Below are 27,642 nucleotides of genomic sequence, written 5' to 3'. Positions count from 1 at the left end.
TAGTTATTGAAGTTAGGTTCCTACGCACCCATAGAAACTGGGAGACAGATGGCCTATCTTCAGATGTTGACTGACACAAACAGTAAATGCTTTTGGCAGCCCTGATTTTTGTCAGGCAAGCACCTTAGAGGGGAGGGTCCCCCTAGAGATATGGCCTTGAGCTGTTAGAAACTGTTAGTGTCGGTTTATGGGGGTTTTTTTATAGGCAAGGTTGAGGCCTAGTCGAGAGGAGGGCTCAAAAGGGTCTGGCCAGAGTTTGGTCACGGAGAAATTCTTTGCCAGCACAACTCTCCCACAGAGTGAAGGGCTTTCAAAATCATCCTGGGCCCCGTTCCACTAAATGTCAGGGGCCCCCCTCCTCCCTCCCCCAATTATGATAAGCAAAAAAAGAAAAAAGACAAAATAGCTCAATGCCTTCCTAAATGCCCCATCCCACTAAAACCACCACACTATATAATGTCTGATGTGCCTTCCAGCTTTGCAATCCTCAAGTAATACCACTGGCTATTTTGTCTCCATTTGAAGATAGAGTCAGGGGCGCCTGGGTGGCTCAGTCGGTTAAGCTTCTGACTTCGGCTCAGGTCATGATCTCTCGGTCCGTGAGTTCGAGACCCGCGTCGGGCTCTGTGCTGACAGCTCGGAGCCTGGAGCCTGCTTCGGATTCTGTGTCTCCCTCTCTCTCTGCCCCTCCCCCACTTGCGCTCTGTCTCTCTCTCTATCAAAAATAAATCTAAACAATAAAAATAAAATAAAAAAAGAAGATAGAGTCAAAGAAGCAGGCAGAAAAGACAGTATGCAGAAATGGCAGGCAGGGAATGGAGGGTGGAGGCAGCTATTGTGGCCCTGCCTCCTCTGTAAATCTACATGGCAAATGCATACACACTCCCTTGTCTGAATCACTTTGTACAAATCCCCGGGGAACAAAGCAAGAAAATGCATAGACCCTGGAGCAAACCCTAATTCTAATTCCAATTCTTCCATTTGACTTTATTTCTTTGAGCAATTTAGCCTCTCTTAGCCTCTGTTCTCTTACTTGTCAGGGAGATAATACCTACTGCTCAATGTACAAATGCATATCAAGTAGCCAGCACATAATAAAGTCCAATGAGGGTGAGCTCTCCTCCCTCAGGGGGTGAGATGGCCCAGTGCTAGTAAGGTCTTCTCCCCGGGTGAATTCCATTTTCTAGTCCTCCAGTAGGATTCTCTCAAGCTAAAAAACAAAACCAGCAAATGAAAACCTTAGAAGATGGAACTTGAGTAGCAGACTGCAACTATTTTTCTATAAAAAGTACAATTTTACACTCATTCATATAGAGTCTTCAATATATACTTGTTGAAAGCTCACCATGTGCCAGGCACTAGGGCTAAACCCAGATGAAATAGTCTCTGCTCTGAAGGAATTCACGGATCATTGGCAAATCCAAAAAGTTGGGTAAAAAAACAAATCCAAAGAGTTAGGTCAAATTGTACCACAGGGCTAAGTGCCGCAATGGAGGAATGTAGGGCAAGATGGAGGCAGGAAGGGAGCGTCCCACACCCTCCAGGGCGGGGTTTGCTGGGTAAACCCCAGATGTTGATGAGAACTTTCCGGGAAGAAACAAAAGCTTGTGCAAAGGCCTGGAGGCAACCAGCAGCCTGTTCTCTGAGAACTCGAGATAAGAGCCCTGATGAGAAGTGGGAGGTGAGGGTGGTGGGAAAGTTGGGAGCATACTGTCTGCTGCAGATTACAAAGACCACTGTAGCCAGGTCAAGTAGAAAAGGAGTTTATTGAAACATATTGGATGGGATGACCATATATTTTCTCGCCCCATTTGAGAGGGAAAGGGCACTATTTTTAATTATGCCTGACGGCAGATGTACAGGAGACACGCATGGAGTTGTTAATATTAGGGCACTCCCCAAAGCTGGAAAATTGAGAGCAGTGCGCAGCCTGGAACACTGCCCAGGCCTGCAGTGGGGCGGCCCTGCCGCCCAGACAGGCACTGGACACTGGACAAGAATTCCTGTCACTGCCACCCAGGGAAGCACCCTTGATGGCATTACCAGCTTCCAAAAACGGGCACCTCTGATTGGTGGAGCCTACTTCACACACCTGCCACCAAGTGAAGCAAGACTGAGAAAATAAATTCCTGGGCCAATTACTTCACTTCCCTGTACCTCTATTTCCTCATGTAGGAAATGGCAAGGATAATAACACTAGCTGCCTTTAGAGTTGGCACGCTGCTAAAATGAAATATACGTCAAGAGCTTAGACCTGTGCCTGGCACAGAATAGCACTATGTAAGCATTTGCTATGATTGTCCTTATTCCCCAAGGAGGCAGAATTCAGAAGAGAGGAAATTCTCTCAAAGAAAGGAAAAGTGTTTTTGCAGGGGCCCAACCGAATGACACATATCCACTACACCTTGATTCAGTGCTGAAATTGTAACAGAATGTAACAGAATGTAACAGAAATGAATTATTCCACTCATTTATTTACTCAATAAAAATGGCAGTGTCCATGGGGCTGAGGGTACAAATAATGCCTTATCTTTCATTTGCATAAATCAAATCAAACATAGCAAACCCATCAAGGTTGGTAAAAAGCACTAGATGGATCTTGTTTGTGGGGGTGGGACTCCTTACACCACCTTAGTATTAAACAAGAGCCCCAGAAAGTTGTGGGATTGTGTTGCTGGACCCCTGTCTATGGTTGTTGCTGTGGTGCTCTGCCAGGGGCGAGGAGTCCCCGGGTCTGTGGAGGCTATTGTAGGTGGGATTCTTCTCTGGACACTTAACCTTGTCAGCCTCCAACTTAGTCTGGGAGACCTTCGCTGAGCTCTGCAAAGCCATGGGTTTTGGAAGTTCCCGCTCAATGTACACAGGCAACCGTGCCTTCTAGGGGCAGGCTCTCTAAGGCTCCGCCAGCTGCATGGCCCAGACCCAGGGCTACACCGGCCACCATTCTTGCACCAACCACCATTCTCCCGTCAGCCCCCTGACTCCACAACTGCTCCTGGTGGTGAGTGTAGGCGTGAGGGACTGGAAGGAGGGGAGAGGGCGATGAAAGCAAGCAAGTCAAAGCCCCCCTTCAACCTCTGCCAGGGGCCTCCGTGCAAGAGGCAGCCTGCCCAGCTCCCGGAGAGAGGGTGTTGAACTGCACTTGGCAAAGGAAATAGTACCTAGAGCAACTGAATGTTCCCTTGAAATTACACTACTTTAATAGCTAGATGTGACTGAAAACGTTTGGGACCAGACAGGGATGTCACTAAAGTTCCTTTCTACCCAGTTGGAAAGGGATTTAGCCAAGCAAAGTAGATAGCTGGGAAAAAAACAAAACCTTCTCTGTTAATACTTTGGTGGGTTGAGATCTCTCAAACAACCAGTTACAGTTGTTAACTGCCCCCTGGGGGATAAGGAAAGCCCAGACCTTCAGGTTGCAGAGGCCTGGCTACCCTCTTGGCAGAGAAGGAAATGTCGTTCATTCCTTTGTGGTAAATCCAATTCTGAAAAGAAAAAAAAAAAAAAAAGGTTTCTCAATAGGTTATCCTACCACGTGACGAACCACAGGAGTCTGGACTTTCTCCTGTTGAGAAATAGCACTTTAGAGCATTTAAGTAGGGGATGTGCATGATTACATTTCAGTTTTGGCATATTCATCCTGGTTCACACTACATCTTGTATTTTTAAATAAGCTTTTTAAAATTTTGGGATAATTGTAGATTCACATGCAGTTCTAGGAAATGAGACTGATCTCGCATACCCTTTCCCAGTTTCCCCGTGGTAACATCTTGCAAAACTATAGGGCAGTATCCCAACCAGGATACTGACAGTTGATGCAGTCAAGACAGAGAAAAGTTCCATCACCACAAGGATCTCGTATGTTGCCCCTTATAGGATCTCTATATAGATCCTCACCACAAGGATCTCTTATATTGCCCAACCCCCTCCTTAACCCCGGCAACACTAATCTGTTTTTTATTTCTGCAATTTTGTCAGTTTCAGAATGTTATATAAATAGAATCATACAGATACATATATATGTTTAGATACGTACATATATATGTACGCAGATATATACGTATATGTACAGACATATACAGATACAGATATATAAGTATTATATATACTGTATTCTCACAATAAAGTAAGCTAGAGAAAAGAAAATGTTAAAATCATGAGAAAGGGGCACCTGGATGGCTCAGTCAGTTAAGCGTCTTACTCTTGATTTCGGCTCAGGTCATGATTTCATGGTCCATGGATTTGAGCCCCGAGTCATGGGTTTGAGCTGTGCCGACAATACACAGCCCACTTGGGATTCTCCCTCTCCCTCTCTGTCTGCCCCTCCCCCACTCATATGTGTGCACGCACTCTCTTTCTCTCTCTCAAAAGAAATAAATAAACATTTAAAAAAGGAAATTATAAGGAAGAGAAAATGCATTTACAGTATTGAACTCTATTTATCAAAACAAATCCACATATAAGTGGACCCATGCTATTCAAACCTGTGTTGTTTAAGGGTTAATTGTATATACTTTTAAACCTAAAAAACTTTCAAAAACATAGATGTGTACCCATCAAAAATACGTAATATTGTTTGTGTAGGTTTTAAAAATGTATACATGGTATTATTATATACAATTCGCTCGCTTCTCAGTTTTCTTTTTTCATTAAAAAAGGGGGGTTTATGGGGCGCCTGTGTGGCTCGGTCGGTTAAGCGTCCGACTTGGGCTCAGGTCATGATCTCGCGGTCAGTGAGTTCGAGCCCCTCGTCGGGCTCTGTGCTGACAGCTCAGAGCCTGGAGCTCGTTTCAGATTCTGTGTCTCCCTCTCTCTGTGACCCTCCCCCATTCATGCTCTGTCTCTCTCTGTCCCAAAAATAAATAAACGTTAAAAAAAATTTTTTTTTTAAAAAAAAGGGGGGGGTTTGTTTTACATTTCTTATAGGCGACCTAGAGAGAGACCTAGCCCATTCCTTTCAATGAATACAGAGTATCCACGTGGTATGTATGTGCCACAACTTACCCATCCTTCACTGAAGGATATTTAGGTTGTTTCCAATGTTTTGCTATTACTAAAAATGCTACAGTAAACACCCTTGCATTGTTTCTGTATGAGCGTGTGTGAAAGATTGCAAAAACGGGCCATCTTCTCTGTATCCATTGTAATTTTTCACCCTCCCTGAATCCACTGCAATATGACTTTGAGGCTCTGCCCATCAGCAGTTAACGTCTGTTTCTCCTCCCTTTGAATCTAGGATGACCTTGGGCTTATTTGGCTAAGAGAATGCAGCAGACAAGACAGCGTGCCAGTTCCAAGCCTAGGCCTCATGAGGCCTTGAATCCTTCTCCTTTTCTCTCTTGGGTCTTTATCCGCCACCACGTGAACAAGCTGAGGCCCACCTGTTGGTTGGAGAAAGAGAGACCACACTGAAGAGAGTTGAGCTGTCTTCTGAGGGCATCCTGTACCAACCAGACCCAGCTAACCCAGCACGAACTGCTGACAACGACTGAGGCCAGAGGAAATCAAAACTGCCTACCTGAGTCCAGACCACCTGCCAGTCTGAAGAACTGTGAGCCAAGTCATTGTTTTAACAGCGAAAGTTACCAGATACAATTGTGCAGGTATTTCTTTAGAGTGGTTTTCAAACTGTAGCATGTATCAGAATCAGCTGGTGGGCTTTTAAAATCACAGATAGCTGGGCACCCCTGTTGGAGTGTCTGATTTAGTAGGTCGATCTGGGTGAAACCTGAACATATGCGTTTCTAATGACTCGGGTCATGCTAATGGTGGTCCAAGTGCCATACTTTGAAAATCATAGCTCTAGAGTGTACAACCTAAAATGGTGTTGCTGGGTCATGAGTTACAAGCATTTTTTTAAACAGCTAATAGACACTCTCAAGCTGCCATCCAAAGTCAAGCTACCCTCAACTAAATTTTAAGGGATGAAAGAATAAACTACCGAAAGAACACATTAAAACCAGATAGTATGGTACCACAAGTGTAACAAAGGAAACAGCAGCATGAAAGAGGAAGTGCTCTGAAATTCTTGTGGTTGGAAGGTTGGGCAGGAAGCTGATTAACTAATAGTTATGACCCCTGATATCTACACACCAAAGCACAGCGTATGAGTGATGAAGTAATTTTGAAAGTCTCCCTAGAAAACAGATAGTATTGCTTATACTGCACTGAGATACGGTGGAATAGGACTTGTGGCAAGAAGCAGCTCTAGAAGAATATTCTTTCTTCCAAAGAATCAAAGGGGAGATAAGATCTTGAATGTCAGTGCTCAGCCTCATTTCTCACTTCTTTCCCCTTTGTTTTCCATGACGGCCGCCATGGCCACTTTTAATTTCTTGAATGAACCCTCCTCCCTCCTACCACAGGGTCTTTGCTGTTGCTGATCCCTCTACATGGGACACTTCCTCCTCTTTCTGTCCATGCTTGGACCAAGTTAATTCCCATTTATCCTTAAGATCTTAGATCTCATTTTGCCTCATTAGAAAAACCTTCCCTAATCTTCCAATACTAGATCAAATCTCACCTTTATCACCTCTCAACACACTATGCACCCCTCCTTCACAGCTCTTGTTACAGTTGGAATTTTACATTTATCTGTGTGTTTATATGATTCATGAATATCTTACCCTCCTGCCTGTGATCTCTAGGGGGGCTAGGTATGTGTCTGTTTTGAGTAACCATTGTAACCTTAGCACCAACTTTGTCTGGTAAAGAGCAGATACCCATAAATATGTGTTGGATGATTAAGAGTAGGGTTCTGTAAAAGCCTTCAATGAACCTTAGATCAAACGTGCAATGGGAAACATTCTGAAGAGGAAAATAGGAGAGGAAACAGAAGTACTTTCAGGACATCACACACTAGCAGGTCACAAATAGCAATGACAGGCTGCCAGCCTTTTAAACAACCACATCAAAAGTACTGGCTACTAGATCTCTGATCTCCTGGAGAAAAGTTTCTATTGGTGGACTAGTGGGTTCTGTATGAGGTCCAGTCATATTCAATATTTGAACAAGATGGAAGGCTTGCCTATCTTGTTTGCAGATGATATGAAAGCCAAAAGGTTATTATAACATAGACAGCGACAGAATTTAGGTTAAAAATAATGCCAATGGAAATACTAAGCCAGGGGCACCTGGGTGGCTCAGTCGGTTAAGCATCCAACTTCAGCTCAGGTCATGATCTCATGGTTCATGGGTTCGAGCCCTGCGTCAGGCTCTGTGCTGACAGCTCAGAGCCTGGAGCCTGCTTCGGATTCTGTGTCTCCCTCTCTCTCTACCCCTCCCCTGCTTGCACTCTCTCTCACAAAAATAAACATTAAAAAATTACAACAACAACAAAAAGAAATACTAAACCAAAACAGGTAAGATAAAGGTTAATCAATCTTGCAAGTACATGCTAAAGAAGGGAAGCTAGGTTTGACTATATTGTTTATATAAAACAAAACAAAACAAAAAGACTTGGTTGCTGACCACATATTCATTATGAACCAGTCTTGCAATTCAACTGGTGAAAATGCCAACTGTCCAGAAGAGGGAAGATGATGGGTTCACTTTACCGTGGACCCTTAAGCACAGTGTCTGCTAGTTCTTAGAACCGGTTTGGGGCCCGGAAACCTTAAGATATGAAGAATGATTAGAGCAGCTGGAGAAGGTTAGCCTGCAAAAGTAAACATTGAGGGAAAACAAAAACTGACCTCACATAAAGGCAGCCCACCAAATTCATACTTCCAACTTCAGAAAAGATGCTCTTTTTAAATCTCTCAAGATTTTTTATTTCCACAATTTCTGATAAATTCTTTTTAATATCTTTGTTGTTTCACTTATTCCTATTTTTTCATAATTCCTTACTTGTTTTGTGAATATTAGGCATTCACTTCTCTCTTCGAGGATTCTTCGGGAAAAAAAACATACTTTGTCTTCTATCAACCTTTTTTTTTTTTTTTTTTTTTTAACCAGGGAATGGCTTCTTTTTTCTCTTTTCCTATAGATTGTCCTACTGCTTTCATTTGTTTGAGGTATTTCACTTTTTGATTATTGCCAGTGTTTCTTAGAAATATTTTCCTTCATATGTTTAGGAAATTTGGTTTGCCGGTTTATACTTAATGGAAATTTTCTTTCCTTCTTACTTTTCCTTCCTTTCCTTTTTCTCTATTCCTATCTTTCCCCTCCTCTTTCTGTCTTTACTTTTTAAAGTAAAAGTTTACTTTTCTTCTTTCTGGTTTCTGTGGCTCCCAGTCCAGAGCAAGCTAAAATATTGGCGTTCTGGGCTCTTGCCCCATGGTGATAGTAAAGACGTAGCCAACACTTCTGCCAGCTGTTTGGTCAGGTTGCCTCCTAGGTACTCAGCTCTCATGGAGAACATTTATTCTCTGTTACCTTCACAGAAGCTATACTATGGGTGGCCTCTACCTGCTTCTGAACTGCTGGAAGTCCACCAGGAACTTGCCTTTTGCTCTCTGCATGGCTCTGTGCTTCTATTCCATTTTTGATCCAAGGAGAAGTACAGAAGAGTACATAAAATATATGTACAAATTTAAAAAGAATACTAAAATGAGAGCTCATTGTGACCACCACTAGCTATGTCTTTTACCTTTTTGCCTTTGTATTTTTGTTCTCTTGTTGTCATGTGCTTGGAGTAGTGGGGCTTCCAGCAATACCATCTGATAGAATGCACCTGTCCATTCTAACTGCAGGTGGTGCTCTAGAGACCTCTGTGAGTTTCAGTGCCAAACCCCTGAGTCCTAGGATACCCTGATCTCTTGCTGGTAGTGGCTTTGTTAGCAGCCCCAGTGCTTTATAATTTTTTAGCCCCAGTGTCTCCCTAATAAATATATATATATTGAAAACTAAATATGCATAATTGTAAAATTGAAATGGATAAGTGTTTAATTATCTTTAAAATTAACATCGCCATTACTTGTTCAGCAATAATTATACACCTTTTACATGTAGCAATTAAAAAATGTTTTAATGTTTATTTATTTTTGAGAGGGAGAGAGACAGAGACAGAGAGAGTGTGAGCAGGGGAGGGGCAGAGAGAGAGCGGGACACAGAATCCGAAGCAGGCTCCAGGCTCTGAGCTGTCAGCACAGAGTCCCATGTGGGACTGGAACTCACAGAAGGCGAGATCGTGACTTGCGCCCAAGTCGGTGGCTTAACCGACTGAGCCACCAAGGCGCCCCTTTTTGTAGCAATTTGATGTTAGATTTCTTATTTCACAGTAATCTCTGATCATCTACAGATGTCAGAAATGATAGCTAATTGTAAATTATTTCAAGTGCAAAAAAACGTTTAAATGTTTGCAGCAAAAAGAAAAATTGTTTTTAATATGGGCCTGCATATAACTTAACGCTTGATGTGGTGTAACGCTGGACCTCCAAAAGTAGATTTTAAAAAGGACTCAAGTAAATGGAAGGAGCTGAAATGAGGCATAAAGAAAGGACATGGCAAGAGAGAGAGTTGGGGGGTTGGGCGCGGTGGAAGGAGATGCCTGCAGAGTGGCTGCTGTGTACGTGGCGCTGTTCCAAGAGCTGAAAATCCAAAGTAAAAGTCACAGCTCTCCAAAGAGGTCATAGCCTGTCTGGTAAGCAATCAGATAAGTTCAATGAAAGCGTTAAGTATTATTAAGGTGTGAGCACTGGGGGGGTCAAAAAGGTGTGGCGAGTACTTCCGCTGGGATGGCAACTGGGAAGGCTTCCCTGAGGAGGTGACAGTTGATCTGAGGAGAGGCAGAGAAGAGAAAACCGGTGCGGGGAAAGAAACATCAACAAAGAGACCAGGCAAGGAGATAAAGGGAAAAGAGGAAAGGCTCGATGCTATCGGCGCTCCCGAATCCGGCGTCGACTGCTAAGGTCTGCGCGCGGTCACCGCCTCCTCATTTCCATCCAGTCCCCTCCCCTCCCCGCGCCTCTGCCGCCCGCCCGGCCTGCGCGAGCTCCGAGGCTTCGGTCTCGTAGCGGACGCCATGTACCGGCTCCTGTCAGCCGTGACGGCCCGGGCCGCGACCCCCGGAGGCTGGGCCTGGGGCCGCGGGCGGCGCGCGGCCCACCACCGCGCTGGCCTGCCGCTCCTCGGCCCCGGCTGGGTCGGGGGGCTGGGGCTGGGGCTGGGGCTAGCGCTCGGGGTGAAGCTGGCGGGCGGGCTGAGGGGCGCCGCCCCCACGCAGTCCCCAGGGGCCCCCGACCCCGAGGCGTCGCCCCAGGCGGAGCCGCTGCCGCCGCAGGAGCAGCCCCTCGCTCCGTGGTCTGCACAGACCCCGATGCTGCCCCCTACCCGGCGCTTCGCCAGAGCCATCGACAGCAGCCGCGACCTGCTGCACCGGATCAAGGTGCGGAGACGGGGGCGTAGGCTGCCGAGAACCCGGCGCCCCGCCACCGGCGTCACCCCGGAATGGGGCGTCTTGGTGGTCATCTCCCGGGCCCGAGCGGACCCCACCCCAGGCGGTGGGATGCCTGCGGTCGGCTTCCAAGAAGGACTTCCCGTTCCCCGGCCGCCCGGCCACGGTCAGACGTTCTTGGGGGTTGCCCAAGTGGGGGCGGAGGTCACCTCGCCCGCCTCGGGGACCGCCCCTTCGCCCTCAGTGCAGACCAGGCACGCCCCTCACCGTTAGCGCCGGTCTTGGCCGAGCCGGGGTGGGCGGGGTCCGGGCGGAGGGGCGGGATGAGGGCGGGGCCTCGGGAAGGCCCTAGAGGTGGGCGCTGGCGGGCGTGCGAGGTGTTTCCGCCTGTCTTTGAACTGTCTGTTCTTTCCCCTTCGCTCTTAGGATGAGGTGGGCGCCCCTGGCATAGTGGTTGGAGTCTCTGTAGATGGAAAAGAAGTCTGGTCAGAAGGTGGGCTCAGAAAAGTGTTACTTAGTGGTTTGTTTTGTGCCAGTTGGCGAATGAAGTTTTGATGTTTTACCGCGTGGAGTGAATCCCATGAAATGTTCAGTTTTCCTAAGACCATACGTGTTGTAGAGAAAACAATTCTAACGGAATAAAGAATGGGGCCTTCTGTAAACAGCAAAGTTTAAACGTGACTCTTGAAATCATAAAGACGGCTTGTGTCTAAGGACCAGATTTACCGTCCTGAAAGTTGTATATAGAACAATCTGTTACCTCCTGCATATTTGTAGATAACACTTAATGCTAGTTAAATTTTAGTTAACAATTTATTGAGCCCCCTGTTCTGTAAAATGCACTAAGAACTAGGGGTATGCATAATTCTCTTAGTGGGTTTTACAATCTGCTTTATTACTTTTGTTTTTCCAAACAAAAACTAGAGACTTTGGGAGAGAGATTTCTAATCATTTTATGATACTTTTATCAAAGCATATTTTATAATTTGATTTACTTACCCAATGCACACGAATTGGTCCAACTGGTCATTCCAGGTTTTTAAGAACCCTACTTTTAGGAAATGTGTCAGATATCATTTAAAGGAATGAGTACTTGTGGGGTGACTGGGTGGCTCAGTCAGTTAATTCCTATTTTGGCTCAGGTCATGATTTCCGGGTTGATGGGCTCTGTGCTGGCAGTGCAGAGGGATTCCCTCTCTCTCTCTCTCTCTCTCTCTCTCTCTCTTCTCTTTCTCTCTCTCTCTGCCCCTCCCTTGCTTTCTATTTCTCTCTCTCAAAATAAATAAATAAACATTTTTTAAAAAGTAAAGGGCTGAGTGCTTTTTTAATGTTTATTTATTTTTGAGAGAGTGAGTTGGGAGGGGCAGAGAGAGAGAAAGAGAGAGAATCCCAAACAGGCTTCATGCTGTCAGTGCAGAGCCCAGTGCTGGGGCTTGAATTCAGGAACCGTGAGATCATGACCTGAGCTAACATCAAAAGTCCGACACAATCCACTGAGCCACCCAGGTGCCCCCAAAGGAATGAATATTTTTAAGAGAAGTTGATGGGAACAATAAGGTTTTGAATTTAAAGAAAAATGATTCTTCTCCCAAGTATAATTATAGCCTAATCAGAATACTAATTTTATAAAAAATATAATAAATTATATAAATGTCAGCTTTATGGGTGGGGGCTTTATTTTTATGTAAATATTTTTCAGCATAATCTACATTTACAATTTAAAAACAATCATTGTATCCTTTTTGTTCTTTTCAGATTTCAGTTCTTATCGCTTAGATTTTCACACTTTCAGCCTCCAGAAGATAAAAACAAACTTAAAAATTTCTCTAGGACTTTTTTCTTCTGGTTTGCAGCTGAGGTAAACTGATGGTTACCTAGATTGGGTTTGCAGGACACCTTTTCACGTTTACTTTTTTTTTAAAGTTTATTTATTTTGAGAGAGACTGAGTGCAAGCAGGGGAGGGGCAGAGAGAGAGGGAGAATCTCAAGCAGGCTCTGGGCTGCTGGTGCAGGGAAAGTCAGGAAACTGTGAGATCATGACCTGAGCCAAAATCAAGAGTTGGTTGCTTAACCCACTGAGCCACCCAGGTGCCCCTCACGTTTACTTTTCCTGCGTGGTTATTTTAAGGAATTTAGTGGAAACTCAAGAATAAAAAATAAATATAATCTGAGAACAAAGATGTTTTCTTTAAAGAATATAGAATAACTTATGTGAAATGTGGAATAACTGAATTGTTGAGATAAACTAAGAATAATTAGGATCTGAAGCAGATAGAAAATTGCTATCGTGCACAGTGTGTAATTTTGGCTCAGTTAGAAGATTCTTAGCCTTACTGTTGGCAGTGTTACTGAGGTTCTCATCCCTTAAGTGTTGACTTTTTCATCAAAGTGTAATATCAGGGTGCCTGGGTGGTTCAGTTGGTTGAGCCTCCTACTTCGGCTCAGGTCATGATCTTGAGGTTCATGAGTTCAAGCCCTGAGTCGGGCTCTGTGCTGACAGCTCGGAGCCTGGAGTCTGCTTCAGATTCTGTGTCTCCCTCTCTCTGTTCCTCCCCCACTCGCAGTCTCTCTCTCAAAAAATAAATAAACGTTAAAAAAAATTTTTTTTAAGTGGAATATCTTTTCCTTTAGATAAATACATGGGATGTTTTAAGATAGTATTGCTTCAGTTTCTGAAGATTCTTTTGACCATGAAGCCTGTTAATAGTGACTTTTTGCTTTTCTTTTTCTAAAGGTTTAGGTTATGCTGATGTTGAGAACCGAGTACCCTGCAAGCCAGAGACTGTTATGAGAATTGCCAGTATCAGCAAAAGCCTCACCATGGTTGCTGTTGCCAAATTGTGGGAAGCTGGGAAACTGGATCTTGATATTCCAGTACAACATTATGTTCCTGAATTCCCAGAAAAAGAATACGAAGGTGAAAAGGTGATGAAACTCATAGTTCATTTTACTGACGGCATGTTAAATGGTTTAAAATGTTTCACAAGATTCTTCAGTTTGTTTTTAATGATTGTTAATGGATTAAAGTTTTTTTTTTATCCAGATGATAAGTGATTGTGTATTTTTCTGAAACTTAAGGCTGAAGATGTGAACATGACATGTTTTTCCAGCAGCAGTTTAAAATGGAAAACAGTACTGAGGCATTATTCTAAGGCTACTAACTTCTTAGTATACAGTTTAATATTATAATTGAATTTCCATGTTTTTACAATTAGGTTTCTGTCACAACAAGATTGTTGATCTCCCATTTAAGTGGAATTCGTCATTATGAAAAGGACATGAAAAAGGTGAAAGAAGAGAAAGCTTACAAAGCCTCGAAGATGATGAAAGGGACAGTGGAATCTGACCACGAAAAAGAATTCAAAGAAAAAGGAGGCAAAAGTAATGAAAAGAGTGACTTTGCTAAAGCTAAGATAGAGCAAGATAATGATGCCAAAGGCCGGAATTTAAAACCTGGCAAGAAAAAGAATGATTTTGAACAAGGCGAATTATATTTGAAAGAAAAGTTTGAAAATTCAATTGAATCACTAAGATTATTTAAAAATGACCCTTTGTTCTTTAAACCTGGTGAGTGTTAATTCCTTCTCTTAACAAAGTCATCATTATTGAAGTATTAATTTTCAGACAATCTAAGATGATCTCACCCCGAGAGCACTGGATGTGGTTGATGATTGCGGCATGGGTTTCGCTGTTAGACAAGTGTGGGCCTTTTTGTCTGTAGTTCTTGACACAGCCTACCCTCCAGGTAGCAAGTTGTTTAGATTTAGCCTTATCAGTCATTTAGTGGATTTTCTGTATCAAGAGATTTTTGAAAAATTAGGGAGAAATGTTATAACGTTCTCCAAATAAAATCTGGACCAAAGAGGGCATGATAAAATATTGCCAATATGTCAGTGTTCAGTGTCTAATTTAGTGTTTAAATTGCTCCACTTATTTTCTGCTTTCCCTCCTTAGAGAAAATAGTTTTCATCAACTTAATTTTATTTCCCAAAAAGCTGACTACAAAAAATGTTTGTAAACATATTTTTTGGTATGATGCCTACCAAAACCACTTAATATCTTTGAATTTACCATAAGCTTATGTACTTCTATTCCATTTCTATTTTAAAAGTTGTTTTCTACCATGAAGACATATTATATAGGTATAATTAACAAGGACAAAGGAATAGAATTCTGGATTTTGTCTTAAAAAATCAGGTTACAATTATTAGCACAGATCATACAATCTGTGTTTCCAGAGTCCCAAATGATATAAAGGTATGTATTTGAAATGTATCTGTATTTGAATATATATTTGTATTTTAATGTATATTTGAAACAAAGTCTTTCTACCTACATATACTTTATTAAAATAAGAAAGTACACAACTAATTCATGCCTTAAACAATGAGTATTAGATATACTAAGAACAAGACCGTTAACTCAAGAAACCAAATTTGCTTTTCTTCCCCTTCCTGTTTTGTTACCAGTTTGAAGGATTTTAATTTAATTTTGAGGAAGGATAAGTTTGCTTATTCATTATCGCAGAAGGAGTAGATTCATGTGAAATTTTAAGTATTCTGATCTTCATTGAATCATGGAGTAAGCAGGGCCATTGCAAAGGTGACAAAATTTATTAACATATCACCCATTATCTTTTTCTAAATGCTGAAGTAAAATATCCCAGTTGTAAAGGTATGCCAGTTTTCAGTAGGAACCGTTTTATGATTATAAATAATAATGAAGCATTTTCTTTTCTTCCCTCCCCCTTGCAATGATGTCTCAAGGTAGTCAGTTTTTGTATTCAACTTTTGGCTATACCCTACTGGCAGCCATAGTAGAAAGAGCTTCAGGATATAAATATTTGGACTATATGCAGAAAATATTCCATGACTTGGATATGCTGACAACTGTGCAGGAAGAAAATGAGCCAGTGATTTACAATAGAGCAAGGTAAATGATACCGTCTGGTGCGTATAGCTGTATCACATCTTAACGCTGTGTTGTCCATTAAAAGTCAAACTTTCCTTGTCTCCGTTCCAAAATCACATATGCCACATTTTAGAGCTTTTCCGCATGTCTGTTTTTCCATCTATAAAGTAAGAGAAATTGAATGTATTTGCAAAGTACCCCAAGTTCCTCAGATGAAAGACAGCAATAATAATTTCAACTCATTATTAATTGAACCAAAATTGCACCTATCATGGGCATCTATAATATGCTCTTCCATCATCTCTTTTATGTTGTAGCTAATACTTTACCTTTTATTATTTTTTAATGGTTTTTCAATTTTGAAATGATTTAATACTTAATAGAAAAGTCACAAGATGAAGTACAAAGAATTCCCATATACCTTTCACCTGGATTCCCCAAATGTTGTCTTTTTACCACATTTGCTTTATTCATTCTTTTTTTCTCAACCATTTGGAAATAAGTTGCAGACATGGTGCCCCTTTACCCGTAAATACTTAAATATATATTTTCTAAAAATAAGGACATTCAGGAAATGAATATCAACACAATACTTCTATCAGATCTACAGACCTTATTCAAATTTTGCCAGTTCTTCCAGTAATGTCCTTTATAGCAAAAGAAAGGGAAAAAAAATTATTTTCGGGTTCAGGATCTAGTCCAGGTACATACATTACATTTAGTTGTCATGTCTCTCAGAAGTTACATGAGGTCAGTCCATCCCATTGTTGGTGATGGTGACTTAATTGCTTTTTGAGGTGGCACTGATAGGTTTGTCCCCTCTAGAAGTTTGAGTCATTTAATTGAAATGTATCAAGCTAAAATTTTATCATAATTTTTACTAGTGATTTGTAAAAGGGGTATTGGGAGAGAATTTTTGAGACTAATGACTATGATGAGTTGTATGGTTGTGTTTTCTTTTGCATTTCACTCATTACTATTTGGTTTGTTAGAGAGGTAACACATTTAACAAAGCAACTGTTACTTTTATTTTGTATATGTTTCTTAGTTCATGCTTTGCAAATGGCCTAATGGTACTTTCATAGTGGATTATTTTAGCTTTATCTTCTTATCCCTTTATTGGTTTTGTTCAGTCTTCTGTTATAGTTAGTTAAATTGCCATTTTAAAATTACCAGTTTATTTAAAAGGATTAAATGTACATTGCAAATCAGCCTAAAAGAGGTTTTTTTGGATCTAAAAGAAATTAGGTTAGCAGCAAACAATGAATTTTAATTTTAAAATGGCCTATGGCTCTCAACCTCTTCAAACAAGTAGTGTTTATTATTTTTAGATCCCACGTTACATTCTCCTGGAAAGCATAAGAAAATGCCAGAGTTTGTCAATTGAATCTAAAATGATTCTCTAGTAAAGATGCCATAGATGCATGACCTTATTTTGTTTTAGATCCAGGCATTTGATAAGGCTTATACTTATATGTAAGGGGGAGAGAACATTAGGTGTAATCACTGAGCTTCTTTTCTAAACCGAAAATGAAGACTCTATGAAGGTACAGACTGCAGGGCACTTACTTGCTGTTCGTGTCTTGCACGAAAATCAAAATATGGCATATGATGCTGAGTTAATTTCAGCTTATCTCCCATTCTTAAAAAAAGAAAGAAAAGAAAAGGCCATGGGTTTCCATTTCTTTTGTTAAAGGCTCCTGTCAGCTCTGATTTGTTAGATTTTGATAGTACCCAGTGGAACTAAAGGGGTAGTTGATTCATTTTAGTTCTAGTAAATGGGCTGCTGAAACAGGGCACTAGAAGAAGGGAATATTGTTACCTATGAAAATGGTCTGTCTGTTTGCTTTGCTTTTGTTTTACTTACTACAGTATCTATTTGGGCCTCTAAAACTCAACTCTGATTCTTTTTTTGGTAATAATTATTTTAAAAGAGCTTGAAAGCACTAGCTTTTTAAGTGAGTTCAGGGAGTATAAGGAAATTTCAGAGATACGGTTTTTTAAAGACAAAAAAATCTTAAAGTAAAACTTAGTAAATGTGTATGTTTCTATTTGTTTATGTTAAACAAGTTCACTGCTTTGTTAGTCTCCTGACTCCTTGATCATAATCATAAATTTAAGCATATTTATATTATCATAACAGGCTTGTTAGAGTTATTATAACCCAAGAGTAAATACGTATCATCTTTATCACTTCTCTGTGTGTATATCTGTGTGTTTAAAATAATACCTCCCAGTGTCTGTCACCTGTTTAGGGTATTTCCCTGGAATCCCATCCCAAAATACTACTTATATTTCTTTGGCCACAATTTTAGCAACAGGCCACACTTAGCTGTAAGAGATGCAGAGAAATTAGTTTTTAGCTGGATACATTGATGTCTTGAATAAAACTGGGATTTTCTTAAATGGAAGATGAGGAACATTGACTTAGTATACACTAATAGATATATTAATTCTGTATAACAAGTATATTCTGTATAGGCAAGTAAACTAAATAACCCTTTAAGCAAATACCCATGGGGGGAGTGGACTGAATATTCTTGTACTGAAAGACACTCAGTTTATTGATAGGGGAATCCCTAGTCAGTGCATTAGCTTATTTTCATTTTATTTTTTTAAAGAATATTAAAAAAATTTTTTAATGTTTATTTATTTTTGAGGGAGAGAGAGAGACAAACAGAATCTGAAACAGGCTTCGGGCTCTGAGCTGTCAGCACAGAGCCCTACATGGGTCTTGAATTCACAGACTGCGAGATCATGACCTGAGCCAAAATTAGATGCTTAACCCACTGAGCCACCCAGGTGCTCTGCCTTTTTTTTTTTTTTTTTTAAGATTTTTATTTTCATTAGTTTATTTTTAGACTCTGCTCATATTTTCTGAGTTTGGCATAATAGTTGGCAACAAAAATCGCTTTTATAATTGGATGGGACCGAAAGCTAATACAATGGATGCTTTCCAAAGTGTTTGCTATAGTTTGACAGTGTAGATATGGTCTGTACCTCCAGTTATTATCTTTGTGATTATTGCTTATTAGCTTTGTTTCCTACAGTATCTTCCATAATTAAGCATTGTTACTTAGGTAGCTCTTTTCTGTGCCATTAGCTGATAGGCTCTCAAGTAATAGGTTCAATCCAAATGTTAATGCTAAATGTCAAAGTGTGGGATTGGTTTTTATAATATGCATTGTAAATTTTGTGGGTTTTTAAACTTCTCATAACAATATAACATGAACTGGTGCATATTGATCTCTAAAGGGATTTAAGAAGCGTTGTAAAAATATATTTTCAATTTCTAAGTTGATATAGATTTCTATAGTTATATAATGCTGTTGTGCAGAATCTAGAGATTCTTAAATAAGTAGGAAGAGGCTGTTTGTCATCTGGCATTATTCCATCAGTTACTCAGTTACAAAGATGTCTCAGTAACTTACTCAAGAACTTGTGTCTATATTCCATTCTTTTTAGAGCAGAAATTCCTTAAGAATTTGAAATGGTAAACATATCTTTTAGCTGAACAAAATTATTTTCACCAAAAGTAATTAACTTGTTCTCTGTGAAAAGGAATCAAGAGATTAAAGCCTAGAATTTGTTTATTTAAAGTTTGGAATTCTTGATTGGAGTCTGAAATTCTCCATATTTTTATATTTTAAAAGAGGAATGCCTGAGGAGTACTAATTTCCAGCTTTGATATAAGCAGTTTGGAATGCTTTACTTTTAAAAGAAAGTTACTCACAGCTGATTATCAGCCAAAATATACTGGTGGTTCTCCCCTTGTTTACAAATTTGGAGTTCACTGTAAAACATACATTACCCAATGAGAAAATGTATTTCTATTATGTGGTTTCATTTCGATTTCACTGGCTGGAATTAGAAGTGTAATCAGAGTTCAGGAAGAAAGTAAGGAGGCCCTAAAATATGGGAGAAGCCATAGGAATGAAGGAAGGGAAAAGGGTAAGTCACAAAGCAGAAGTTGAATCATAGAATTTAGCATCTTGATGGATGTGAGAGTTGAGGGCAAAAGAGTCAACCAGGGTTTTAATGGAGATGAGAAATATGAGAAGAAGTTTTGGAAGAGATTAATTTAATTTTGGACATGTTCATTATGAGAAACGAGAAGACCAAACACATATCAAGTCATTGGTTCTCAAGAGAGCATATTAAGATTCTCTGTAGGCTCCCCCCCACCCCCACCCCCGCCCATCTTCAAAGCACTTACCTTTGACCACCCCTGCTTCTCCCAGTGTTATGCCTCAGACTTTTAGGGGACATATAAGACTCTTGAAGGAAAGAAGAAAGGAGTGATTTTTCAAATTATATATGCCCACATTCCCTCCAAAGTTATGAATTTTGAGGGAAGGGTACAATTTTGAGAGCGGGGAGGCCCACAGGTGATTCTGATAAACAACTTTCCTGCCTTTCCCCAAAACCAGATTTGAGAATTATTAATGCTAGTAGAAAATCTGATTGTAATTTGGAACAGGGGCTGTGGAACTGATGGAGATTTATAGTTATCTCTGTAGAAGAGAAGACTTGGGAAAGCGGGGCCACGGTGATTGAAGGAGATGTAGGAGATGTAGGGAATCGGGATTGAGATCTAGAAGCGGAGAGCAGACTGGCCCAAGGGGGAGTCTGGAGGAAAATCTGGTTAACAGTGCTGCAGGGGCAAATAGGATACAGCCTGGATGAGGGAATTAGGAGAGCTTTGAAAACCTACAAGAGAACTGTTGAGTGACTAAAGACCAGAAGCCAGGTTTTAAGGAGATGAATGACTAGAGAGGGTGAGTGCGTGGAAACAGAAGGTATGGGCTGCTCTGTGTAGTTGGGAAGTAAATGAGAAGAGAGAAAGGACTGACAACTGGAAGCTGTAACGAGGATAAAAAGATAAAAGGCTCCCCCCCCCCCGCCTTAGGATACAGAAAACCAGAGCATTTTGTGAACTAAAGTGAAGGAGTCAAGGCTCCTAGCGTGACATAGAAAGTTCTTTGTGACCTGTCCCCTGGCCCATGTCTTGTCTTCCAGCATCACCTTCTGCCACTTATCCCCTCAAACTCTCTGCCTCAGCCAAAAGAACGACTTTGCTCCCCAGCCTGGCCTCTGTAATCGGCCATTTCAACAAGGCTCACTCTCACTAGTGCTCAGGAGTCCTCACATCCATCTTGCTAATCACCCCTCAACCTGTTTCTCAGAGTGTGGTCCAGGATCCAGCAATATTGGCATCACCTGAGAGCTTGTTAGAATTGCAGAATGTTACCCCCTCCCCAGACCCACTGAAGAATCTGCATTTTAACAAAATCCCCAGGTGATTCATATAGTGCTTTGAAATTTATCCAGCAAGACTGTTAGCACCTTGAAAGCAGCCGGTGTATGGTTTAACCTGTCTCTCCAGTGCCTTCCAAGGTGTCTCCATTAAATATTTGGCCAACAAGTGATGTTTTCATGTATTGAAAACTTTTTTTTTAATGTTTATTTACTTTTTTTTGAGAGAGAGAGAGACAGAGACAGAGGCATGAGCGAGGGAGGGGCAAAGAGAGGGAGACACAGAATCCGAAGCAGGCTCCTGGCATTGAGCTGTCTGAACACAGCCCGACACAGGGCTTGAAGTCATGAATGGTGAGATCATGACCTGAGCTGAAGTCAGACACTTAACCGACTGAACCACTCTATATTGAACACGTTTAATGAGCACTCAGTGGATGGCAAATACTGTTCTAGATAGGGGAATCATCAAGGAGCAAGATAGGTAAGGTTCCTGCTTTTATGGGAAAAAGACAAACAGGCTAAGAATTTCAGATACTGATAGGAAGAAAATAAAAGAGAACATGGGATAAAGAGTAACATGGAGAGAGGTAGGGGATCTATTTGAAATACATTGGTTTTAGACATGACTGATAAGGAAGGCTAAATTGCCTTGTTGCAAATACAGAAATAAGTCTGGCACAAAAGAAGCAACGGAAGATGTTCTAAGTGATGAGATCAAAGAAGGAGGGACAAAATCATATTGGATGGTGAGTCTCAATGCCATTAGACCCTCTGCCCCTTAATTTCACAAATATTTTATAATACTTCTTTTAATATCCTGAAAGGAAAGTTGTAGATCATATAACATATACTCACTACTCTAAAATAAAAGAAGAGGGGCACTTGGGTGGCTCAGTCAGTTGAGCATCCGACTTCAGCTCAGGTCATCATCTCACGATTTGTGAGCTCGAGCCCCATGCCAGGCTCTGTGCTGACAGCTCAGAGCCTGGAGCCTGCTTCAGATTCTGTGTCACCCTCTCCCTCTGCCCCTCCTCTGCTCGCACTCAGTCACCCTCTCTCCCAAAATAAATAAACATTAAATAAAGAAGAAATAAGAGAAATGTAATTTATAATACATAGTAGATATTTCAATATGTTTGTTTACTCAGAACATTGGAAGACATGATAAAGTCAGATGCAACTTAATACATAAAAGCATCGTAAATGTAACAACTGTAAATGCAGACCACCACAGGTATATTGTATTGGTGCTTCAACTCATGCCTTTGTTGGCCGCCTCTGGCTAAAGGTTTGAGCAAAATAAAGTGCAGTCTTTCTTCAGTTTTCACAGTAGTTACTTTCAAGAAAAAGGCATCGTAGAATAAAAACATGCAAAAAGTACTTTGTGTTTATGTACCAAATGGAGAGGTTTGAGGCTCAGCCCACTATAAATAGATTTTTTACTTCCATGAGTGTCTGGTGGGATAGTGGAAGGTCTTACACGGTATGGGAGAATACCACTTTGTGGGACTTTTCCATACATCATAAGAAGTTTAGGACGCTTGAGCCTTTATCCACTAAATGTCAGAGCCCTCTAATAATTGTGCCACCTAAACAAATGCCTCCAAAAATGTCCCTTAAGGACTTAGTTCTGCCTCTGTTGAGGACCATCAATTGTGTTGTAGTCCATCATAAGAAACTTGGGTTTTGTCCCCAAAGTGGTAACCATTGGAAGTTTTCAAATGGATGGAAGAAGGGGGAGGGAGACACAGTCTCAGGCTTCTGCGTGGAGAATAGACTGCAAGGAGATAAAATGATCTCGGAAGTAGAACTGGTGGAACAAGGGTGTAGAGGCAAAAAGGCAGTCAGAGATGCAGGTAGTAGAATTAGTCTTTTTTTTTTTTTAATTTTTTTTTCAACGTTTTTTATTTATTTTTGGGACAGAGAGAGACAGAGCATGAACGGGGGAGGGGCAGAGAGAGAGGGAGGCACAGAATCGGAAACAGGCTCCAGGCTCCGAGCCATCAGCCCAGAGCCTGACGCGGGGCTCGAACTCACGGACCGCGAGATCGTGACCTGGCTGAAGTCGGACGCTTAACCGACTGCGCCACCCAGGCGCCCCAAGTCTTAAAAATAATAGGACATTTTCATAAGTGACCGGAAAGGAGACAATAACGCGTGATAATGTAAATGCACTTTAAGATAAAAATGGCAGTTTGAGGCCATCTAAAGCACCTAGAGTAGGCTGGAATTTTCTCAGTAAAACAAAGGATATAGTTGTCTGCTCACTGGCCAGGGGTGGATGACCAAGGGTGGAAGAGATTGGAAGTAGCTCTTGTGAAGAACATACCAGATAATAACCAGGAAAAGAAGGAGATTTGGTAACAGCAGTGACAACCCTTAGCAAGAGTATGACTTGAGACCAGTCAGCTTTGTTGTGTGAGTATCTGCAGCCTTTCTTGGCAGATAAGGATCCAAAGAAAGGGGTGCCTAAATTTATTCAGGATTGGCAGATTGGTGAGTGAGGAACCCAAAGGTGCTAGTAAGACCACAGCTGAAACAGTAGTTCAGGCTAAAACAGAAAGTCAGGTGAGATCAAGAGGAACTCCAAGACCTGGGGAGATGGGGAAGAGTCGAGGGGGAATAGATGGGAGTCCAGGGGGAATAGTCACAATGAGGGCAAGAGAGCAGGTTCAGTTGGAGAGTTTGGCAGGACTGGAAATCACAGTCCCAGGAAGAAATTCCCGAGTTCGAGACCCTGCCGATAAAGCAGCTGAAAGTAATGGTGAGCTTGAGTTTGACAGTGTTAGGAATAGCCAAGGTGGGAAGAAGATGAAGGTCATCACAGATGGACAGCACACTGCAAACCTGAGAGCACATTTTGTTATGCATCTTGAAAGAACGGATTCTCCTGAACCACGTTTCATTTTATGTCTAATTATTGTGTGATTTCATTCCATTTACCTAATATGGATGGTGCAGTCTCCTCCTATTAGAGTAGAAAGCTCATGAGGTCAGGCACTTGGTCTCTTTTGTTTAACATTTCATTCCAGCATCTAAGCAGCCCCACACGCATAGTAAGTGCTCCACCAGTAATTGTTGAGTGTGTGAGTAAATGAAAGCCAACGTTTGTTAGGTAGCTACCAGGAATGTGCAAAGGGATTCAGGCACGCATTCCTAACTCAGCAAAGCAGGTATTTTTGTCACCACTTCACAGATTAGGATGCTGAAGCAGAGAGGCAACAGACAGCCTGGGTTTGAATCCAACTCTGCCCCTTACAAGCTTTGTGACCTGGGACCAGTTAATTTATACCGTCTGTGCCTCAGTTTTCTATCTGTAAAATAGAAATTATAGTGGTACCTACCTCCAACTGTCATTAGTTCATACTTACATAGTTCTTAGAACAATGCCTGGCACAAAATAAGAGCTGTGTAAGTGTTAGTCAAATAAAATAAGCATATTTTACTAGCTAGGAAGGGTGAGTTGGGATTCAAACAGCTTTGCAAACTCCACTTTCTCTCACTACACCAAGAAAGTACCATGTGACATCGCTACACATAGTATTCCCATGGCATTTTTAATCAGGAGATGTAGTCTCCTTACAAATATTAATTTTATTCTTAAATATCCGGATGTATACACTTGTAGTTATAAAAGTTACATGTGGCACATGATTCATTGCCCCCAAGGACTGGGAATATCTACCAAACAAGAAGTGTTTTTGCATATGCACAGGGTAAATGTATCATGTATAACAATCAGTACATTTTTACCAGTATTAAAAGTATAATACACTCAGAATGGGCAAGCCATGCCAATAGGGGGGAAAAAACACACATTCTATGCTTTGATTACTCAATTATTTATGTTTTTATTAGAATCTGAATCATACTGAAAATCAGTGGTTTCTGAGAATGATCACTCCATGAAAACACATTCTGTCTCATGTACATATTTTCCTATTCATTTTCATATGTAAAGTCAGTAGTAGACTATTAAATTTTTAATGACCATTCTTATTTCATTTTAGATTTTACGTTTACAATAAAAAGAGACGTCTTGTCAACACACCTTACGTGGATAACTCCTATAAATGGGCTGGTGGTGGATTTCTGTCTACAGTGGGTGACCTTCTGAAATTTGGGAATGCAATGCTGTATGGTTACCAAGTCGGGCTGTTTAAGAACTCACATGAAAATCTTTTACCTGGATATCTCAAACCAGAAACGATGGTTATGATTTGGACACCAGTCCCTAACACAGAGATGTCTTGGGATAAAGAGGGTAAATATGCGATGGCATGGGGTGTCGTGGAAAAGAAGCAAACATATGGTTCTTGTAGGAAGCAACGGCATTATGCCTCACATACTGGAGGTGCAGTGGGTGCCAGCAGTGTCCTGCTGGTCCTTCCTGAAGAACTGGATGCGGAAGCTATAAATAACAAAGTTCCCCCAAGAGGAATAGTTGTTTCTATCATATGTAACATGCAATCGGTTGGCCTCAACAACACTGCTTTAAAGATTGCTCTGGAATTTGATAAGGACAGATCTGACATATCTTAACATCACAGGTATAAAATGAGCTGTTTTATTCTTGTTGTTGTCTTTGGAAACATGAATCCCAAAATACATGAGGTTTTTTAAAAATAGATTTGTAATAGAGTATAATTGAATGCAGAGAATTATGTACCTCTAATTGCTTACTTTTGTAATTGTCTTTTATTGTAGGATTAGTTCTTTATACTCAGGGAAGTAACTATTATTTTTACTTTTTGAAAAAACGTGTTAATTCTTGAATAAAATATTCTGATAAAAAATATATTTTTGAACGTGTAATATAAAGCAAATGTCATTCTACAGGAAAGTTCAAATACTGTTATTTTAATATGACAGCAGAAACAAGTTTATGAGAAACTGTATATTATCTATTGCAGTTTAAAAGAACAAAAACTTAACTCATGGTTTCTGAGGCTTAAGAATTCAGTAGCCTGGCTGGGTGAGTCTGGCACCAGTCTCTAATGAGGTTGCAGACAAGATGTAGTCATCTCAAGGCTTCTCCTGAGCTGGAGGAAATTCTTCTAAAATGGCTTACTCGCTTGACTGGTGGTTAGAGGTCTCAGTTTCTCACCATGTGGGCCTCTCCGTAGGACTGCCTAAGTATCTTAGTCTCATGTTAATTGGCTTTTCCCAGAGCAAGTGATTCGAGGGACATTGAGAGAGAGGGACAGAGAAAGAGGGAGGGAAAGAGGGAGAGCCATAAGCCAGGCAGAAGTCAGTGTCTTTTATAGCCTAGCCTCAGAAATCATCTACCATCACAGATGCTATATTCTCTAGATCACACAGACCAGCCATGATACAATCTTGGAGGGATTACACAAGGTATGAATATTAGGAAGTGGATGGAGATCATGGGGGGTCATCTACCACAGTCTGACCTCTGCTCTAAAAATCGTAAGATTTTTTATGTTCTCAGCATAACAACCAACTGAGAAAAAGGCACTGATGTCTTCATACTTCTCTCATTTTGAAAAAGGCAATTCCTGTGAGCAATGAATCAGATCCTGCTTGATGCTGTGGTCCTATCCGTTCCAGCTCTAACTGTTCAGCAACTTCCTGTAAACCACCTTTGAGATTTTTGCAGCTCTTCATGAGGTACTTCACATCATATATGACAGGAAAAAATAATCAAAGGATCTCCAAGAAGTCAAGTTCTTCAGGCAAGTTAGAGTTGGTCAGGATTTTCATTAAATAGCCAAGGTCATAACCACTATGAAATGATAACCATTTGACCCCTTCACAGAGGACCACTCCCGATGTCATAAGAAGTTCTGCAAAGTACTGGGTCTCAATTCCTTCCTCCTCATGTTTCTTAAACTGGATGCCAGATGTTGTTAGTAGCTCTATAGAGTCCTGGGCATACATGTCCTCCGTCAAATTAAATTTAAAATTAAACTGCCAAGTTGAAGTTCCCTGGAGGGTATTCTCCTTGCTCATTCACAAATGTCAGTCCTAGCTGAATTGTCTTTAACAAGTCTACATTAATGTCCTTTCTACATACAAAATACGCTTACCTCCTCCCAAGTTTTCCAGAAATTTCTTTCCATTATAGTATCCGCTCATAGCCCAGTATCTATTGTGTAAATCCGGTCTAGGTATGGATAAGGTTCCTTGGGGGTAGTTCCTGAAGTATAGTTCCTCTGTATCTGAGATCTGTGAACTAAAGACAAGTTATTTGCTCCCCACATGTGGAACATGCAATGGCACAACATATGTACAGTTATTGCTATAGACCCTCCTCTTCAGAAAGTGGGGAAACGGAAGACATACATGAGTTCTAGCAATTCTGAAATCCAACCAGACGCAGGTTGGCAGCTCCTTGATTAGTACTCAAGGCCTGGGGATAATTCTTTGTTCTTGGCTATATTCTCCAGGCCGCTGGTTCCGCCCACTGAGTTATAATTTGTTCATGAAAGGTAGCATGTGTTGGTAGCTGAGTGGCTTTCTCAGCCTGCTTTCTGCTCATATAAGTTTGAGGCCCAAAGGCCTCTTTTGTGCTCTGTCCTTTCAGTCTAAGTAGTGTTCCTGCCAATATAATTTGTTTCAACCTGGCAAGTTTCCTACAAATCTCACAGGGAGGTGGGGTGGGGGACAGGTTCATGTTAGTAAACATTAGAAACACTTGTTTCTAATAAACCCTGTTGTTTATATAGCCCTCTGAGGCACCATCTTGGTTCTTCCAGCAGTGAAAGGATTTTATAGTCAGGACCTCAGCTTCATCTTTAAACCATGTTTTCCAGGAAGTGCCCTAAATTTTATCTTTGCCTTGAAGCCATTTCTTAATTTTAGCTTCATTTGCCATCTGGAGAGTCTGGGAATTTTCCAAACCATCCATTATTGATTCTTTTTATCAAGTAGTCCTTCCTTTAGCTTATGTCTCTCGTGCCTTTGGTATAAGCAGCAGGAAGAAGCCAGGAGGCACATTGAACACTGGACATCTCAGCTGGATTCCCCCGTTTACTGGGCACATTTTCTACTTTCTGTGTTCCTGCAGGCCAAAAGTGTTTCTGCCACTGCAAAATTAGAATTCCTTTCCTCCGATTTCCAATAAGATTTTCCTTACTGTCCTTTAAGGCCACAGCTTCAGCCTCAAAGGCCAT

At 41.1% G+C, this 27,642-nt stretch overlaps 1 protein-coding gene, 1 long non-coding RNA gene and 1 pseudogene across 3 annotated transcripts; 1 reads left to right on the top strand and 2 right to left on the bottom strand.

The window, feature by feature from the left end:
- Nucleotides 1-780: 780 nt before the first annotated feature.
- On the bottom strand, nt 781-10,582 carry LOC122221950. Its single transcript, XR_006203527.1, has 3 exons — nt 10,273-10,582; nt 3,410-3,485; nt 781-1,210 (listed from the first exon to the last, which is right to left on the bottom strand). It is a non-coding gene; the product is annotated as an uncharacterized LOC122221950 (long non-coding RNA).
- Nucleotides 9,789-26,441, top strand: LACTB (lactamase beta). 2 transcript variants are annotated; one of them, XM_042941810.1, is made up of 7 exons: nt 9,826-10,327; nt 10,763-10,829; nt 13,071-13,261; nt 13,552-13,903; nt 15,103-15,268; nt 24,517-25,056; nt 26,019-26,441. In XM_042941810.1, the coding sequence occupies exons 1-6, from the start codon at nt 9,965-9,967 to the stop codon at nt 25,046-25,048; spliced, it is 1,671 nt and encodes a 556-aa protein (XP_042797744.1). In that variant the 5' UTR covers nt 9,826-9,964; the 3' UTR covers nt 25,049-25,056; nt 26,019-26,441. The 2 variants fall into 2 exon arrangements, with proteins under 2 accessions (XP_042797745.1, XP_042797744.1); XM_042941811.1 differs by lacking the exons at nt 24,517-25,056; nt 26,019-26,441 and having other exon boundaries at nt 9,789-10,327; nt 15,107-15,247.
- On the bottom strand, nt 25,657-27,642 carry LOC122222536 (annotated as a pseudogene).

Source organism: Panthera leo, chromosome B3, assembly GCF_018350215.1.
Source record: "Panthera leo isolate Ple1 chromosome B3, P.leo_Ple1_pat1.1, whole genome shotgun sequence".
In the NCBI taxonomy this organism is placed as follows: Eukaryota; Metazoa; Chordata; class Mammalia; order Carnivora; family Felidae; genus Panthera; species Panthera leo.
This window is presented reverse-complemented; position numbering and strand designations above follow the sequence as displayed.

Bases quoted from the DNA above. Each gene is read 5' to 3' on its own strand.
- LACTB (XM_042941810.1), top strand. From the start codon at position 9,965: ATGTACCGGCTCCTGTCAGCCGTGACGGCCCGGGCCGCGACCCCCGGA. The intron at 10,328-10,762 runs GTGCGGAGACGG...CTTCGCTCTTAG, and splicing joins ACCTGCTGCACCGGATCAAG to GATGAGGTGGGCGCCCCTGG. The intron at 13,262-13,551 runs GTGATGAAACTC...TTTTACAATTAG, and splicing joins AAGAATACGAAGGTGAAAAG to GTTTCTGTCACAACAAGATT.